At 41.2% G+C, this 20174-nt stretch overlaps 1 protein-coding gene across 1 annotated transcript in view; it reads left to right on the forward strand.

Moving 5' to 3' along the window:
• DNAH7 (dynein axonemal heavy chain 7) overlaps nt 1-20174 on the forward strand; it is a 238605-nt gene that overhangs the window by 137218 nt on the left and 81213 nt on the right. The window contains exons 36-39 of the mRNA XM_054044665.1: nt 10611-10766; nt 11430-11598; nt 14536-14662; nt 19539-19758. Coding sequence (XP_053900640.1) covers nt 10611-10766; nt 11430-11598; nt 14536-14662; nt 19539-19758 — 672 coding nt within the window. The remainder of the gene's footprint in view (nt 1-10610; nt 10767-11429; nt 11599-14535; nt 14663-19538; nt 19759-20174) is intronic.

The raw sequence follows: 20174 nt of genomic DNA on the forward strand, positions 1-20174 counted from the left end.
AAAGTGTTCACAATAGATAGTTCACATAAGTATATTGGAGCCTACCTGAATCACCTAATCAATCAAGAAAACTGCTCAAAACACGAAGAGAAGAAACACATTTCTTTGGGCAAAAGGCAACAAAAAAAAATGCACTTCTAGCATGGAAAGCTCAGAAGGAGGAAACCATGTCGTCTAATAAGACACCACTTCAGCAGTTGCATACCAACATAAACAGGAAGGAGAAAGGATCCAGTCACTGAAACAAAGAAGTAATAGATGAAATCATGCAAAGCAAAGCTAGATTCCCAAAGGACTCTTTACAGGAGTCAACAATGGAAAAATGGACTGGCTACACAAAGAGAAAGCAAATCTTCCAGGCAGGTTCCTTCAAATATCAAACAGTTGGAAGTGTCTTGGCTGGATCTGCTCACTACAAGGGAAAACAACTCTACATTTCAAGAGAAAGAGAATTTGGAAGTAAAAGAAATACATGTATTGTTACACAAGTGCCTCAAACTCATGATATATGTCTTCCCAAATCAGAAAATGAAGAAGAAACTAACAAAAGAGTAATGGTCACTGTAAGGATGCCAAGATGACCATTGTTCTTGGGTCTAGTGGAAATATCAGTACAATTTCTATTATTATTTGTTAGACAAGATCTTCTCAGCCAAGGACTTCATTCATGTTCAGAATTTTTAAACTTGATAACCTGCCTTTTGAAAGGGAAATGTTTGCCGACAAGGGATTTTCATACAGCTCCACTGACTTTATTTTTTAAAACATCTTTCTATTCAGCATATTTTTTCCAGCATCTGAACCAGACTTTCTTTCTGATATAAGTATAGAAGGCAGGAGTTCCAGCAGCTCTGGAATACTTACTAGAATTACATGGCATAGACTGGGACCTCAAAACACACACACACACACACTCTTTATGAGGTGGCAAGCACTCAAAAGTTTCAAAATGTCCCATGGTGTGTATGCCTTAGGATAGAGTTTTCAATTACATGATCTGTATTACTATTTTTCCCACAGAACCCCAGCCTCACTCAGTACACAGGATGGACCTCTCAGGGATGAATCACAGATTTATAGTGAAGAAGATTATCTATAGGATCCCTGCCGCATTTGTTGCAGAAGTTGGACTGTGTAGTGAACGAGGCAGGGGATTGCAAGAAAAGAAAGGACAGTGTCATGGTTAATGCAGTTGAGCACTGCCCTGGAGAGTTAGATTCTATCCCTGTCTCTGACAAAGAGTTCCTGTGTAATGCTACACAAGTCACTTAAACCAAACTTTTCACCGGTGGTCACCAAGGTCCGTCTAGCCCAGTATCCTGTCTTCCGATAGTGGCCAGTGCCAGATGCCCCAGAGGGAATGAACATCCCCTGTTGCTCATTCCCAGCATCTGGCAAAGGAATCACTCAGCACACTGAAATGAAGATAAAACATTTAATAGGTACTCATTACATGGGCACTGTCCATCCTGTGCACTGAATAAGGCAGGGACTTTTAGTTTTGAGTGCATAAGTGCCTAACACATGAAGTTAGAGACATAAATAATAGAAACACATTTATTTAAAATAAGTGATGGTATAGGGTAGGGTATGTTTTCCAAAGCTTATGAATTATAATCAAAAGGAAGTTTGGTCTTGTAGAAAGCATACAATGTTCTGTACTTGAATGAGAAAGCAAGATAGTTTTTTAATGTCTATAAATGTTATTTAATCTGTCTAAAGCAGAGGTGGGCAAACTATGACCCGCGGGCCACATCCAGCCCACGGGACCCTCCTGCCCGGCCCCTGAGCTCCTGGCCCGGGAGGCTAGCCCCTGGCCCCTCCCCTGCTGTTCCCCCTCCCCCGCAGCCTGAGCTCACTGTGCTGCTGGCACAATGCTCTGGGCGGCCAGGCAGCGCAGCTGCAGAGCCGTGCGGCCTGACCCAGTGCTCTTGGTGGCGGTCAGAGGACAGGGAGCAGGGGGTGGTGGATGGGGAAGGAGTCCCGTGGGGGACCATCAGGGGACAGGGAATGGGTGGGGTTGGAGGGGTAGGAGTCCTGGGGGGGCTGTCAGGGGGCGAGAAGCAGGGGGGGGGGTCGGATAGGGGTCGGGGATCGGACCATGCCTGGCTGTTTGGGGAGGCACAGCCTCCCCTAACCAGCCCTCCATTCAATTTTGGAAATCCGATGTGGCCCTCAGGCCAAAAAGTTTGCCCACCCTGGTCTAAAGAGATGTCAGGCTGTGTAATGGAAGGCAGATTTTATAAGCATTTTGAAATTATTGACTCATCCAATAATTATTTTTTTCATCTTCAGTCACTGAGTAGTACCTTGTTCATCTTAATTTTGTCATTTGATTATTAAAAGAATAGTATTTTGGGTACTATTTAAAAAGGATCCTAATTTGCATGATGAAAGGGTTGGAACAACTCTAATTCATCATACAGAATTGACAAGAATTATGGGGCAAATCCTTCCTTCGCCACTCTTTTTGTAGACATGTAAAGCATGATAGACAATGGAACTAGTACAGTGGAGTATTGTTGCTCTAGGCGGTGGGGCAGGATGCAGTCCACTTAAAGGGACTTCCAATGCTGCATACTTCAGAGTTCTGTATGTACCAGCATATGGGGTGAAGCAGGGATGGGACCAGGGAGAGGTGGCAATGTGTCTGTCAAATCCACAGCTGTATGGATTCATCAACTAAATCTCCCTATCAGGAAAAGGGAGGGGAAAGCAGCCATCACAGAGGCTGCTGCAGGAGCAGCCTCCGAATGGCTCTGCTTGTGCTCCGTGGTCTGGAGTGGGAGATTTGGTGCCTCCTGGTCACTGCAGAACCCCATACACACAGCCTTTAAATTTGAAATTTGAGAGGGGGAGATGGTGTATCAATATTTAAGTCTAAAGCTGTAATGGTTTATTAGTTTTCTGTGGCAGTTTTGTTGTTCAGGAATTAATCTATTGTAGATCTGGACAAACTCCTTTCCTGTGCTATGTTGGTGTCTTACATGGGAGAAGGGGGTGAAGGAAAGTTTTCTTAATTCTGTACAGAACTGCAAACTTACACTTGGGAGAGCATTACGTTGGAGCTACTGTGCATCTTAGCCTAACATGGCCCCCAATGTTATATCCTGAAGGCTTGGAGGCACAATCTGGCTCCTCTGTATGCTGGTGTTGACATAATGTGCCAGTGATGTGAGCATACTAATTGTATTTGGAAGAATAAATAAGTTCCAATTGCCCATTCCCCCTACCAGTTTCTTTGAGATATCCTCAAGCTCCTTTATGTCCTTCCAGGCTGACAACCTCTACTTGTAATGTGAGTATCTGTTTTGATATTTAAGAACAAAGTGAATACTTGTGGTGTTAATTACAGTAGTATTTAGTCTGTGATTAAAAAATATTCACGGGTTATTAGTTTTATGATGGAATGAAACAGTGTTTAGGAAGTCTTAGTTTTATGGTCTTTAAATTTTATGTCTTTCCTCCTTCTCCCTCCATCCCCCCTCAGCATGATAAAATTCACTAAATGATAAAAGAGCCTGCCTCAAGATTAATGGCTTAGTTTTGTTTTGTAATAACTTTACTGAAGAACTTTTGTGAAAATGAAGGAAGACTGTGGCTAAATCTACCCTACAGCCAGGATCAACGCTCTGAGATCGATCCACTGGCGGTCGATTTAGCGGGTCTAGTGAAGACCCGCCAAATTGACAGCAGATCACTCTCCAGTCGACCCCTGTACTCTATCCCCAACGAGAAGAGTAAGGTAAGTTGACGGGAGAGTTTCTCACGTCGACCCCCCATGGTAACTCGACCTAATGTACCTTGCATAGCATAGGTCGATTTACTGCGGTAGTGTATACGTAGGCTAAGAGTGGAAGGAAACCTGGGTACACCACTTGTTTTCTTGAAATGTACATAACAATATTTTCTACAGAAATTCTTCATCATTATCATTATCAAATGTGCATAGTCTACTGAGGACCATTGTGCCAGTCAGAGTGACCATGGTTGATGGCACCATACCAGGCACTGCAGAGTGAAGGTCTGAGATCTGGCTCAGTCCTGCAAATCTACAACTCTCTGGGGCAGCCCCATGGTGATGCCAGGTAGGGTCAAGGTGTACACCCCTTCACTTGTCAATGAGAGTTTGAAAGCACAGTGTGTGGTGTTTTTGTCTATCCTGGCAATGTGGCCAAAGAGCACGCAACACCACTTTTGAATGTATTGGGCTATTGGAGGAAGGCCATGTCTCTGCGAGATTATGGCATTTCAGACAAAGTTGAACCACTTTATGCTCAGGATTTAGTGCTGACAGTGCATATGGAATGCTTCTAGCCTCTCCAAATCTGCCTCTAAGAGGGTCCAGGTTTCTGACCCAAATGGCAGTACAGGCAGTACACAGGTTTGATAGATCCTGAACTTTGTCTCAGTACATTTTTGCATCCATAGGAGAGACATGGACTTCATGGAAGAGGAGGTGATACTTAATTGTCATAGGACCTCTTAGGTGCTGCAGTAATTTGAATGATGCTTGCAGCTGAGGTAGACAGATGCCTCAACATTCTCCACGGTGCTTAATCCCTTCTGCACCAAGGTTTCTGTTGGCCCAGCTCTGCAGTTCTGGACCTTGATCTTCAACCCTGTAGTATAGGCAGTGTTTTGGAAACCTTGAAGGGCAGTGCTGAAATTTTCTAGCTTTGCCACAATCAAGGTAATGTTGTTGGCATAGTCTTGGTCAGTGAACACTTCTTGATGAAGCTTGATTCCAATGTGTGGTGTGGCAAGCCCTAATATCCAGTAAATAGCTCAACAGGATAGTGCCAGGGTGAGAATACATTCTGCCACACACCTGAGGTTGAATAGAAATGCAGCAAAAGTCATGAACCAGTGCACATTCTTGCACTGGTATCAGTGTGAAAGTGCACCAGATTTAGCAGAACATTTGGGACACCAAATCCTTTCCATGACAGCCAAAGTGTTGACCTGTCAGCCAAATAAAAAGTTGCTTTGATGTCTATATATGCCATGTGAAGCAGGCAATTAAATTGTCAATGCAGCTCAACCAGAAACCGGAGGGAAAGGACAATGTTCACCGTCGGCCACCCAGGAATGAAACCTGATTGCTGTGGACAGTGATGTATGTTAAGTGATGTCCTACTAATAAAACAGTAATGAAAACCTTTCTGGGGACCAGTAGCAATAAGATTGGCCTGTAATTGCCAAACTTGATGTCAGATCTTTAACTCTTGTATTATGATACCATGTTTCCATTCTGCTAGTACTATGCCTGATGCCCATACTTTTAAAAACATTTGATTCAGGCCAGTGCTCACTGATTCCAAGGAACGTTTGAACTGCTCATGTTGAATGTTATCAGTTCCAGCAGCACATCCATTCCATAACTTCTGTAAGACCTTTCATATTGCCTCGAGTTATGGAGGCTCTGGTTTTGTCCCTGGGTCTTCAGCCATACAGTTTGCCAGATCACATTGCTCTGGGCAGTCATCAGCAGGTGCATGGTTCTGCACACTTTCATAATGTGTTTTCCATCTTCTCAGGATTTCGTCGATTGATGAGCAGGAAGACCCATTTGGTTTCATCTTGAGAATATTAGAAGGCTATTTGTGGCTATCAACCACACATGAGATAGTCCTGTAGACAGGACGCAGAATATTGTGCTTTGGCATGTCCTCTGCTTTATTGGTCAAGGAACTGATGTAGACTTCACAGTCACATTTTGATATGGCCTGAAAAATGCCTTTCAATCACTTACATTCTGGGACATCTCCCTGCTTTGGCGTTCTGATTTTTTTGCTAATATATCAAAGGCCTCTTCAGAAAGCCAAGGTTTCTGCACAACCCTCTGAAGCTGATTGTTTCAGTAGCAGCATGTGATATATATAGCATTACATGTCAACTCCAGGCGATCTCCATGTCATCCAAGAGGGCATCGAGATTACGTATGTGATCTTCGATGGCCTGTGTATATTTTATGGCTTCAACAGGGTGCTTGGAAAGATGGTGGTGATTACTGTGTGTGGACATCTGATTTGTGAGGAGTTGGATAATGCAATGAGAGCTCAGCAGCAATTAGTCAATGGTCTGAGTTTGCTGGTGAGATTTCACTATGTGGTCTTTCATGGCATGTCCATTGAAATCCAGGTTCAGCAATGGTTATTGAGGTGCCTAAACCAGGAGCCTATGACAGAGAATCTCTCAACAGCACACAGTGTCAGAAACTGAATGGTGTGGTCATTTGGGGAATCCAAACCATAGTGACCTATCATGATTTCACACCCCTTTCAACCACAACCAGTTACACCATTGAAATCTCTGCTCACTAACAGTCATGTGGTGGAATTTGATTTTTGCTGCTAGCTGGTGGTAGAATGCATCCTTTTCCACAGATGATGCATCTTCTGTTGGCCATAATGACAGATGGCAGTGTTAAAGCTGAGCATGAAGTAAGCATGAGAAGATGTGGTTCTGTGTGGTTAAGATCTGTACTAGAGGTCGACTGATAACTGCCACACCTTGACTACTATCTGGACTACTGGAGTGGAGGAAGGTTGCTGCTTCCACAGTGACTTGATCACTTTATGGCAAGTGAGCTATGATGCCAGTGATTATGATCTTGTAGCTAGTGAGTTCTTTGACAAGGGCTGTCTTGTACTCAGTACCATTCAGTGTTAACATGATCCATGTGGAGACATGAAATAAGCTAAGTGGGGTTTGGGTTTTGCCCACTATATGCACGTGAAACACCCCTTCTTCTGGATCTGGCAATAACAGTACTGTCATGACTGGCTGCCTATTTGTTTTGCTTTCCCTATTTGGGTCTTGGGAAACCTAGAGGGGTTTTTCAGAGGGGTAACCATCCCTCTTCTCAGGAATTCTTCTGCCAAATGCCATTGGTTCCTGAGGGTGTGAATGACCATTTGGAAGATCTAGTTCATTTTCTGCCTTGTACAATCCATGCACCAACAGTCATATCCCATCCATCTTCACCATCATTGGAAAATTTAGCGCATATCTGCTGGGTCTGTCATTGGCGTTCACTCATTACCTTTGGGCCTTTGTGTGCTCCAGCTGAAGCTGAGGCTCGTGTGGGCAGGTATGACTATACTTTGAAGTACAGCAGGTAATGCTGCTACTACCTACTGCAGAAATACAAAGAAGTTAAATCATAGTTAATCAAGTTAAATCTCTCTCTCTAATGCAGTATATGACAAGCTTCTATCTGATAAAGATAGTCTTTCATTCTGTATCCATAGACTGATAGGTATGCACTCCTCTTTTGGGAATTTTGAAATGATCAAAAGAAAAAAGTAAATATGGTTCTTACCCTGCATGAAGCTTATCACCTGCTCAGTCACAATACTCAGTAGTTTCATTGAATTGTGATAACTATTTTCTCTGTTATCTTTTATCTTTGCCTTTATAGAAGTTCAGATTTTACCATCCAGAGTAGAGATTAAATATTCTTTTTGTTGAGTTTATTATGATTTAGATCTAAAAGGTATAATCTGACAAGTCTAATAGCTGTTAGCAGAGATTAAAAAAGACATTTGAAGCTGTATAAAACCAAAAAAAATGGTTGGGCTCTTTCAAAAAAAATTATATTTCTCATTGCAAACATGTGCAATATAGTTTTTTGCATTATTTGACTACAAAGGACCAGATTATATCCTTTTATATTCCTATGGAGGTGATGAAAGGACTAAAAAAATCTGCTCCTTTGAACCACATTTGTCAAAGGAAAGAGATTGTGCAAACACAACATTATCCTTTCCTTCTTTTGACTCTGTAAAAAGCCCTTATGCACAATCCTTGTTCATGTGGCTTTGCAGTTTTGACAGAAGCATGGCTGCTTGGGAGGGTGAAACCCGAGGACAACTTTCCACCATGGTTTCATTCTTCCCCCGGCCCCCTGTCAAAAGGATAATATTCTGGTTAAAGAACAGGACTGAGTGTTAGGGAATCTAGGTTCTCTTATTATTTGATACATATTCTGATGCATTCAGAATACCATGTTAGAATGGGTTTGTGAGCAGAAGAAGGTGAGGAATAAATGTAAACATGACTAATGAAGGGGCCATTCCACCAGGGAAGTCATGGAAGTAGTACTCTCTCATTAAAGTCATGGCTTTCTGTGGAAGCCACCCACTACCTGCCTGTTTCATATAGGAGCATCTCCTTTGCAGGAGGAAACTATGAAAGTGAAAACTCATGAAGCTTCCCAGCCTTTTTCTATGACAAAGCATGATTTGGCCCAAAACAACGTAGGTTATTTTGTAAGTAAATTTGGCTTGTCTGTAATTGAAGGAATATGCTGATTTATGCAACCCTCAAAATTCTTATTCAATATAGAAAGGTAAAGTCTGACTTTCTAGTTTTCATGCATTTTCATTCTAATAATAATATATTTTAAAATTGGAAATTAAGATGGTCTAAGGACAGTAGTTACAGAGATTCTAATTTGTAATGTATTTCTTGACAAATTCCTTTTAGCATGAGTACAGATTGTTTTAGAATAAGATGACATAGTTTCTCATATATTCATTCATTTTTTTCAATAATTATAGTCCTCACACACACAATTCCTTTTTTTAATATATATATTAGGGCCGTCAAATGATTAAAAAAATTAATCGCGCAATCAATCGCACTGTTAAACAATAATAGAATACAATTTATTTAAATATTTTTGGATGTTTTCTACATTTTCAAATATATTGATTTTAATTGCCACACAGAATACAAAGTGTACAGTGCTCATTTTATATTTATTATTGATAACAAATATTTTCACTGTAAAAAACAAGAAATAGTATTTTTCAGTTCACCTAATACAAGTACTGTAGTGCAATCTCTTTATCATGAAAGTTGAATTTACAAATGTAGAATTATGTAAAAAAAAAAAGACTGCATTCAAAAATAAAACAATGTAAAACTTTAGAGCCTACAAGTCCAATCAGTCCTACTTCTAGTTCAGCCAGTCGCTTAGACAAACAAGTTTGTTCACATTTGCAGCAGCTAATGCTGCCTGCTTCTTCTTTACAATGTCACCTGAAAGTGAGAACAGACATTTGCATGGCACTGTTGTAGCCAGTGTCGCAAGATATTTACGTGCCACTGAAGATTCATATGTCCCTTCATGCTTCAACCACCATTCCAGAGGACAGTCATCCATGCTGATGACGGGTTCGGCTCGATAACGATCCAAAGCAGTGCAGACCGACGCATGTTCATTTTCATCATCTGACTCAGATGCCACCAGCAGAAGGTGGTTTGGGTTCTGTAGTTTCCACATCAGAGTGTTGCTCTTTTAAGACTTCTGAAAGCATGCTCCACACCTCATCCCTCTCAGATTTTGGAAGGCACTTCAGATTCTTAAACCTTGGATCGAGTGCTGTAGCTATCTTTAGAAATTTCACATTGATACCTTCTATGCATTTTGTCAAATTTGCAGTTGAAAAATACTATTTCTTTTGTTTATCATTTTTACAGTGCAAATATTTGTAATAAAAATAATATAAAGTGAGCACTGTACACTTTGTATTCTGTGTTGTAATTGAAATCAGTTCATTCCCTTTCTTGGTCTCTTGCACCCAGGTCAGTTCCACCCTAAAGTGGAAGGGAATGTCTGGTGCTGCACAACAGTAATCTATTAGGTTCTCATCCAGCTGAAGTCAATGTCAAAACTTTCATTAACTTAAATGGGAATAGGGTCAGACTTTTAATGACCAATTCACAGTGCTTCTTGAAAAGAAGCGTTGTCAGTTTTCCTTGAAGGGATGGTGACAGTGATACAAAGTTTTGTGGGAGGAGTTAAACTGAGAATGAAATAAGGCGTTTCTGAGGACCCTAACAGTTAGAAGGAGGATTTAGGGAGGGAGTGGGTTGTTTGTTTTATCTAGCTGGAACTAATAGTTATAAATGATGTTTTCATTATTTTCTGTTCCATAGTGTTGGCTTTTCTGGAGTGAATATATTACAATATTATTAATGCCAACTGTAAAACCATACATTTAGATATGTTTGCTTTTCTCACATTAAGATGTTGGTTCTTCAAATGGAACTACAAGCACACACCCTTATGCCTGTATAGAGTTACTTTGAAGCCAAAGAGACTTTGTGCAGGCATAAAGGTCCACACTTGTGGATCCTTTTACAGAATTAGTGCCTAGGTTTCTACAAGCAATACTTGATCAAATCATACCTAGTTAGATTCTGAGATGATGTGTTTGGAAAGAGAGATTCATGTACTGAATTTGCGTGATATACTGTAAGTATATAGACAATCTGAGAAAATGTGAAATATATATGATGAGATCTAGATGTTTATTTCCCCTTAACAAATTGGATCCTAACACTTTTTGAATTATCCTGAGAATGTTGGTTTATCTCTGGAATAAAAAATTAAAGAGATCTGAATGTTAATGATCAGGGATCAATTATCATCCCATCATTTTTAAGCAGTGACTTGTGAAGTTGTTGTGAAAACTGTCCCATATAGATGTTTGATAATAAATTTTAGTCTTGTGCCTTTTGCTGAAACACTGGAAAATTTGTCAGATTTATGTACAAATGTGGTTTAATTTTTTTCCTCTTCACCATCCTTTCAGCATTTTCTTTTAAATAACTTGAATAAAGAAGTCTACAAACCACTCCTCATTAATTTCTCAGCACAAACTACAGCAGCTCAGACTCAGAATATTATCATGTCAAAGCTGGATAAAAGGAGGAAGGGAGTTTTTGGTCCTCCTCTTGGGAAGCGAATGGTAACTGAAATCTATTTTTTTTTTACCAAAATAAATATTTAAATGCATTATTTCTCAAGTAAAATTAAGCAGGAATAATTAACATAGTGTAATTCTAGAGTGACAGAGTTCTAATTCTCCTAATTTAGACTTTCGTGCTCCCTATTCTATTCATGTAAATGTAAGGGAGTCTGTCCTCAGATCCGAATTGAGGGAGAGGGATACTTCGGTGGTGTACTTTCTTCCACCTATCCTGAGACTTTCTCACAATGTTCCAGCTTCTTGAAGGGATGGCAGGGGAGAGGGGAGGATAAGGGCAGCAGGTGAGTGATATATATCGTAGCTGTTTTCCGTCCCATATAGCCAGTGCAAATAATTGCAAACTGAATCCACGGTACCCAGAATTGTTTCCCCCTCCACACTGTGTAACTTCACCCTCAAAGGCATATTCTAGAGTCATCCACATTCAGGTGAGCTGCTGGCAGCGTAACTCCTCAGGAGCTGTGATGTCTAGAGTTTCTAGGGATCTGGCAGCAAGATCTAGGCCAGAATCCTCTTTGCTGATGCCCCTGGGTTCTGATGGATCCTTCAAGATCCATCTGGATCTCAGAGTATCCATAGGTTTAGGGAGCATATTAAAAAGAAACTTAGAAAAGCAAATTTCCTTCATATTTTCATTTTCAGGTTGTATTTGTAGACGATGTAAATATGCCAGCACGAGAAGTCTATGGTGCTCAGCCTCCAGTTGAGTTACTTCGCCAGTGGTTAGATCACTGGAATTGGTATGACCTTAAAGACTGCACTATGATTAAACTTGTGGACGTTCAAATTATGTGTGCGATGGGACCAGCAGGTAAGATATGTGCATCATATGTTCTTTTATACATGAATAAAATTCTAAGTGCCTATAAGAAAATGTGTTACTTTTCGAATGCTGGTCCATATGTTTGTTCCACTGTGCATACCCCTGAGACTGGAGAATTCTTGCAAGTAGTGTTCGTTGGTCCATGCCTGCACCCCAGCTGTCCTCTTGCTCTGCACCAAGAGTATAAGGGGTGGGGCGGACTGACCCCCTCTCTAGTTCTTTCTTACTGCTGCATGATCCGAGTCAGAATCCTCCACTGTCCAGAACCTCTCCTTTCTCTTTATCCTATAAATATATTGAGTTATTTTATTCCTAGTTTGTTGTTAGTGTTCTACTAGATAGTTATACTTGGCTAGTGTTAAAATCCCCACCCTGCGGAACACTCCTGGTCAGTGTGCCGCTTGGATTATGTCCAGGATTCCGGGCTTCAAAAATGTGTTTCTTGGCCGTGCTTCTTTTCGGTCAGTGACAGTGTTTACTGCCCTTGGCAGCGCATATCTCTGCCAAGTGCAGTATCTGCTGCTCCTTCCCCAGCTGAACATGGCAGGTGCGAGAGCTCCAACTTCAAAAACACCTTCAATGAGACCTCAGTCAGATCCAGGTCAGGGAGACACCCCCCCCAATACATCATCCATAGTCAGCAAAGAGCGCATCCCCCAATTCTGTGTCTGAATCCAGAAAGAAAACGAGGGAAAGACCCACCTCACATGAGTAAAGGGTGTGCTCACAAATACAAAAGCAAATCTGCTTTTAGAATCTCTGAGAGACCCATCCCAACCCCGTTTGTCTGGTGAGCCTTCACGTTCAAGCCTTAAGGATTTATGTTCTCCTAAACCTCATAGGCATAGTCAAAAGGGATATCAAATTATCAGGCCCTTCTCTCCAAACATAATTTTCTGGACTACTTTAAGTTCCTAGACTTTAAGGACAAACTGCCTCAGGAAGACAGGGCTAATTTCCTGCTGTGTGCAAGGTCATGCTGTGTGGAGGATGCCATTGTGTTCTGGCATGCAGAGATTAGCAGGTATATACTGGAAATTAGTAATTAAAATTAGCACATGCAGAAATAAATGGGTGTATCCTGGCAAGCTCATATAATTCAGATTCTAAATGTGTCTTACTAATTTCAGGCACACCATGCTCTATAATTTATGTAGTAGATTTTACATTATTGTACTGAAATTCTATCCCAGTCAAAGTATTACCAGGTTTGGGGGCTAGATGGTGACCCTGATACGGTACCTATCCCTAGGAAGGAGTACCGCGGAAAGGGATTTGGGGATCATAGTGGATCACAAACTTAAATATGAGTCAACGGTGTAACACTGTTGCAAAAAAAATAAAACATCATTCTGGGATGCATTAGCAGGAGTGTTGTAAGCAAGACATGAGAAGTAATTCTTCTGTTCTACTCTGCGCTGATTAGGCCTCAGCTGGAGTATTGTGTCCCATTCTGGGCACCACATTTCAGGGAGGATATGGACAAATTGGAGAAAGTCCAGAGAAGAGCAACAAAATGATTAAAGATCTATAAAACATGACTTATGAGGGAAGATTGAAAAAATTGGGTTTGTTCAGTCTGGAGAAGAGAAGACTGAGGGGGAAATGATAACAGTTTTCAAGTGCATAAAAGATTGTTACAAGGAGGAGGGAGACAAATTGTTATCTTTAATCTCTGAATATAGGATAAGAAGCAATGGGCTTAAATTGCAGCCAGGGCGGTTTAGGTTAGACATTAGGAAATACTTCCTAACTGTCAGGTTATAATGAACTAGGGAGGTGGTGGAATCTCTGTCATTGGAGATTTTTAAGAGAAGGTTAGACAAACACCTGTCAGGGATGGTCTAGATCAGGGTGAGGAGACTTTTTTATATCAGGGGCCATTGACCCACAGAAATAATCAGTTGTGGGCCACACACAGCCCCGCGGGGGAGGGGGGTGCGGCTTCCCCTAGGCTCCGGGGTGGGGCCGGAAATGGGGGATTCAGGGTGCGGGAGCAGGCTCTGGGCTGGGACAGGGGGTTAGGGTGCAGGTGGGGGTGCAGGCTCTGGGAGGGAGTTTGGGTGCAGGAGAGGGCTGCAGGTAGGGGTGTGGGGTCTGGGAGGGAGTTAAGGTGCGGCAGGGGGTTCCAACCTGGGGCAGGGAGGTCGGGGTGCGGGCTCCGGCCAGTTGGCGCTTACCTGAGGTGGCTCCCAGTCGTTGGTGCAGCGGGGCTAAGGCAGGCTCCCTGCCTACCCTGGCTCCACACTGCTCCCAGAAGTGGTCTACATGTCCGTCCACTAGGCAGTGGGGCGGCCAGGGGGCTCTGCACAGTGCGTGGTGCCCACATCCGGAGGCGCCGGCCCCGCAGCTCCCATTGGAAGCTGCGGAGTCCATGCTGGGGGCGGGGGGCAGCACCTGGAGCTTCCCTGATCGCCCGTCTGCCCAGGAGCTGGATCGGGGGGAACCAAGGCTCGGGGCTTCTGGCCCGTGGCGCAGAGACTTGCTGTGGACCGGATTAAATTAAGCAGTGGGCTGGATTCGGCCCATGGGCCAGAGGTTCCCACCCCTGGTCTAGATGATACTTAGTCCTGCCTTGGGACCCTTCCAGTCCTATACTTCTATGATTCTATAACAAACACCTTTTAAAGTAGTTTAAAACTTACTTAGAACAGGACAGGTTTAGCCACTTCAATATGCATTTTATAGACTATTCTCACTTTCAGAAAGCCAGATTCTGATGCCTTCATTCAGGTTGGATAATACCTTATTCTACTAGTAGTCCCATTGCGGTCACTGGGACTATTCTTGGAGTTAAGGTACTTTTTAATGTGAATTAGGGTGGTAGAAACTGACCCAAGATGATTAGTACAAAAGTGTTAAACATTTATAGTTTAAAACTAGTTTCATCGTTTTATTTTCAGTATTTGTGCTTTCTCATTTTAGGTGGTGGCCGAAACCCAATAACTCCTCGATACTTGCGACATTTCAATACAGTTACTATTAATGAGTTTGATGATGATTCCATGTATACGATTTTCTCTAGAATTTTAGACTGGCATCTCTCTACTTGGTAAGTAACTTTTGTATATTGCAAATGGCTAAAGTAAATATTTAAACTGTGTCTTTGGGAAGTCTATCAAAATACCTTTCTAGGACCCTGTTCTTGAGAGGAATTGAGCGTCTGTGGTTCCCATCGATTTGACAGGTTGTCAGTATTTCTTGGGACAAGGCTTCTTATTAGGATACTTCTTTGGAAAATAGTTCTGTTCCATAAACCTAAGCTTTTCACAGTGTGTTAGAATGGTTCATGTTGCTTCAGTTAATTCAGATGTTTTGAAAATATTATTTCAATGTAAAGTAAATAAAAATACAGCCATATCAGTGACTATTTTAAGAACCTAGGATTTTCTGTAATATATTATACTAGTTATCACCTTTGCTCACTACTCTTAGCAAATTATAACTTAGAATATTATTAGCTTCTTCCTCTAATATTTTATTATTTGTCAGAAGTCAATAAAAATAGAAAGTTAGTCAATTGGTGGAAAATAGAATTCTCATGAAAAATTCATCTAATTGTCATTATATTATACTTTTTTTGATTAATTCAAATAACAATAAATTATTATTGAATCTGAATTTCATCTACTAATATCTCATTTATGTGCTGTCTAGAAAAAATTGATTTTTGTTTTGTTTTTTTGTGAAAGTATTTTTCGTCTTTCATTTAATCCAGATCTCTTAACACTAGACCTGTGTTTAGATACCAATTTAATACTGAGCACCCACTCCTGTGGGAATTGAGGGTTCTCCTTTGAGATATGTTGTCCATATACATATTTCACTTCTAGTGGTGTGCATGCACTCAATGTGCTCCAGATCAGAGTCTATTGGCCAGTAATGTCTGTGGTGGCTGTGCATGTACCCTGAGTCTCTTTGTGTCTTGTGTCAAGGGCATATAGTCCAGAGTGGACAAACTGCCATTCAGTTCCTTCTCATTGATTCAGGCTAAGAGACAGAGCTCCTTGCTGACCATTTCCTACAAATTACTAGCTTACTTACCTTAACCTTGTTGTGATGGGATCTCTGGGGTGCAATCTGGGACTGTGGGACCACTGTGCCCCCTTAACTCACTAATCTGGGTTGTCTCTCACAATGCCTTACTGGTGACAAGTAGCAGCCCCCTCCCCCCGACCCAGGTGCTGTTACCACTCAGTATAGCCATATGCTGAGCCCCACACCCAGCTAGATTGCATGAATGCTCCCAGAGCCGCTCACAAATCACACAGAGCAAAGCACTAGCCAGATTCCCCCAGCTCCCAGTCTTGTACCTCAGGAATATACTGTCTTGCACTGCTCAAGACCTTTTTTGAGCAATGCAGGTTTATTAAATGGCTCATCACTTCATCAATGGAAAGTGGATATACATAAGCCTTTGTAACCTGAGCAGATTTACTAAGCACTTCAGTCAAACTCACTGGTAAGGATAAACATTAGAATAAGTTTATTGATTACAGTAGATGGATTTTAAGTGATTATAGTGATAGGCAAAAGTCAGAGTAGTTACCAAAGGAAAAGAAAAGATAAGCATGCAGTCTAAATTCTCAACCTTAATAGACTATGCAATATCTGGACTAAGCAGTTTTGCTCACTCATCTGGATACTGCAAGTTGGGTACAGTGTTTCATACGCAGGCTCTCCCTGTTAGCCTGGGGACCAGTCTGCTCAACTCCAGCATCCTCGTTGCCTTCAGCATACGTGGGGGAAGAGACAGGACCAACCATGTGGCCTCTGTCCTCTATTTTATATCCTCATTCTATATACTTGGTGAACACAGGATCCGGCATGTCTTGTGGGCATTGCTAAGTCTTGTGGGTGAGGCTGAGCAATTCCCCTGGTGTATCCTTGTGCAAGTGAGTCATTGAATTGTAACTCCCTTGCTGGACAATGGCTGTTGATGGTTGTTTGACACCTGCCCGAGCATTGGTTACCTCCTTTGTTATATCTGGGGATCTAATATCTGGGTGATTCCCCAACTCAAAGCATATTTTAGTGACAACCTTATAACACAGTCTCATAATTTCATATAATATACATGCTTAGATAGAACAATAGATTTCAGCGGATCATAACCTTTCCCATGATACTTTACATGGCATGCTTTATATGAAATATCACAATTATATATAAACGATGAATATTGGGGTTACAGAGCACTCCCCCTGGGTATAGAGTGTCACACTTGTAAATACTCCTATCGCCATAGTAAGTTCATAGTTAGTAAGATTGCCTACCTTATTTATTTGCAATTTATTTGATAGGTTTACTTTCAATGAGGAATTTTAAAAAATCCTCTCCTGGTACCAGGGGTTAGATAGGGCCAATCCTAAATCCCCCAGATTTAAGTACTACCCGTCATGCAAGGGTGCAATTAACATGGACATTCTTGATCTATAAAATAGATAAAATAGAAAACAAATACTGTCCCTATAAAGGTGAGAAGGAGGTGCCAAAGGGGAATCATAGATGCTGCCTTGCAATGTTTGTTGATCCAGGGGTATTTAGTGAAGCTCCTGGGGGAAAAGGTAGAGTCAGAATGCATTAACAGGAAGAAAAAACTCTGACTGTGAACAAGTTTTTGAGGGGTTGGGTCTTGTCAAGGTTTTTCTGACAATCAGAGAACCACTCTCTCCATGAGACATTAACTTGGCTTTATCTGCCCGGATGGGCCCACCACTTGGACCCATGGCAACATGTTCCTTGCTACACCTGTCTATGAAACTGGAATTTTAATTTCATTCAAATAAGCAAGGAGAGTTGGTAAAATTCAAGTCTTTATGGCAGAGCCACCATATACTGTTTTTTATGCAGACATGGTATCTCTGAGAACACATCTGAAGTGCTTCCTGAAGTCATCACTAATTTTCATCTCAACCAACAGGTCCCTTTGTTTATATTTTTCCCCAAGCTTCACTCTTCCAAGGGAAAGCTGAGCTTTGTACTTTGGACACCAGAAGGGCTCTGGCATTTTATTTGCAAGGAACAAAGCCATTTAGGGCTACACTGAGATTATCCATGGCAGTAGCAGAGAAGTTTAAATGAGTGTAAATGGTGGGTTTTCTGTAACTTGAAGTTTTTAAATCATGATTTGAAGACTTCAGTAACTCATCCAGAGGTTATGGGTCTATTACAGCAGTGGGCGGGCGAGGTTCTGGCCTGTAATGTGCAGGAGGTCAGACTAGATGACCGTGATGGTCCCTTCTGGCCTTAAAGTCTATGAGTCTATGAAACCTGTTTCTACTCAAAGACTACCTAGATGGATGTCGAACTGTGTGAGAACCTTTTATGAAATGGCAAAATTGGATCCTCCTCAGAGCTCATTCCACTATAGGTCTTACAGCATCCTTGAGAAATATTTCCATCATAGATATTTGCAAAGTAGCCACCTGCACACATTCATGAAACAGTTCCATTACTGAAACCTCTAAATTAGATGATACATTCAGCAAAACTGTGCTTCAGTCTTTATTCACTTAGACTCCAAGCTCCCATCTCTTGACTAGTGTTTGTGAATCATCAGAAGTGGAATGTGTATATGGACTGGAGAAAGAAAAGTTACTTATCTGTACAGTAACTGGAGTTCTTTGAGATGTTTCCCATGTCCATAAACATATTCCACAATGTTCCCTCCTTAACACCTGCTTCTGAGTCCTATAGCCTTCAGATTCTGTGTTGGAGAAAGAACTGAGGGGCGGGCAGTTGGCCTACTCCACTCAATATTCCCTCAGCAGAGCACAAGAAGGACATTCATGGCACATGTGTGGCAGCAATGGACACTACTGACCAAAAGACTCTGATCTTGAACACACAATCATCTGTGTACAACTAGATATGGAGAATGTATATGGACAATACATCTATACAAGTAAATAACTTATTTTTGGGGTACTGCACTGTCTTGCAGATGTGATACAAAATGAAAATACATAATATTCACAAACAAAAATAACCCTCTGGGGCTAAAATGGAAAACTTGCTTTTCTGGGGAAAATCTTGAATTTTGCAAAAAGTACAATGGTTTTCTACCTCTAAAAGTTCTCTTTAATTGTCTTTGCCTTATAAGCAAGTAAGTACGTTTATTACTTTGGAGGTGAGATTTACTTTTCTTCATGTAAATGGTCTGGTAACTTCAAATGGTGCCTTAGTTGTATCAGAGAGATGTCAGATAATCATAGTGGGTGTCATTTGCCTTAAGGTCAGTGGCATATCTAGTTGTGAGGCCTGATTATAGCATACCTTGAAGCCTGTGCATGCTGCTCTAGCAGTGTGCAGGGGCCACAGTGGCCACCAGTCAATTAGCTTAAAAACACTTGGTGCCTGCTTCTTCAGGACTGCACTTTCTGTGCTGGGTCCCCTGTAGTAGCAGGGGTCCCCTGAAGTAGCAGCACAGAAGCTGCCCTGTCACCTTGAACACTTTGGTCCTGGGAGGAGAAGCTCATCAGATTGTTACCATCCTTGAATCTGATAAGTTTAACTTACTGCAAAGGATTTTCACATATCCAAACCAGGTTGAAGTCTCAAACTCCAGGGCAATTTATAAAAGTTTCAGTTAGGTGCTATTTGAAACAGCAAGATGTACTGTAAAATTGGGAAAGCCCTGATTATAATGGTGCATTCAGCACCACACTAATAAGAAGAAGAAGAAAAAGAAAGTGGTTGAATCCTCAATATTTTCTACAATTATTAGTTTTAATTCACAACCTGACTTGATTGGAAACTCCATTAATCCAGCAAGAGCAGTGGAATTTATAAGGTTGTCTATAAGAAAGTATCATCTTGAGACTTAAAATTGGCATTGAGAAGTGAATCAGTATTTAAGTATATATTTTTAGTATGATGGAACTGTGAAAATCATTTTATTCTTAGCACCTTCTTTTATTTGTCAGTTTTAACTTCACATCCGAATATTTAGACTTGACTCCACAAATTATTAACGCTACCATGGCAGTGTATAAAGAAGCTATGAAGAATCTGCTGCCCACTCCAGCCAAATCTCACTACTTGTTCAACCTCCGTGATTTCTCCCGTGTTATTCAAGGTGTTTGTCTGTCAAGACCTGAAACAACAGAATCTGTAGGAATGATAAAACGTCTTTGGGTTCACGAGGTAAATCTCATATTAGTAATAAATTGTATATGATATTTATAATAAATAATTGAAGATCCAAAGTTGGATTTAGACATTTATTTTTCTTTAGTAATATAATTTAGTTGAATTATCTTATATCATATCCATGATATAAGAGCTATGACTAATAGCGATGTAATGATGCCATAGTCATAAGGTGTGACTTTTTTGCTAGCTAGCAATGGGATTTTAATTATGCATACTTTACAGGCAGAGGTTCTCCAACTTGTTTGAAGTATGAACCACATCTTAATGGATTGTGGGCTCCTTTCCTTCCATTCACAATTATCCAGACTACATCTCCTGCCATAAGTGATCACACAGTGCACCCAGCTCCATTTCCTCTCCTCTCCCTCCCAATGGCAGAACAAAGAGTCAGTGGAGAGAGAGCCAGC

This window comes from Malaclemys terrapin, chromosome 11 (assembly GCF_027887155.1).
Source record: "Malaclemys terrapin pileata isolate rMalTer1 chromosome 11, rMalTer1.hap1, whole genome shotgun sequence".
NCBI classification, from domain to species: Eukaryota; Metazoa; Chordata; order Testudines; family Emydidae; genus Malaclemys; species Malaclemys terrapin.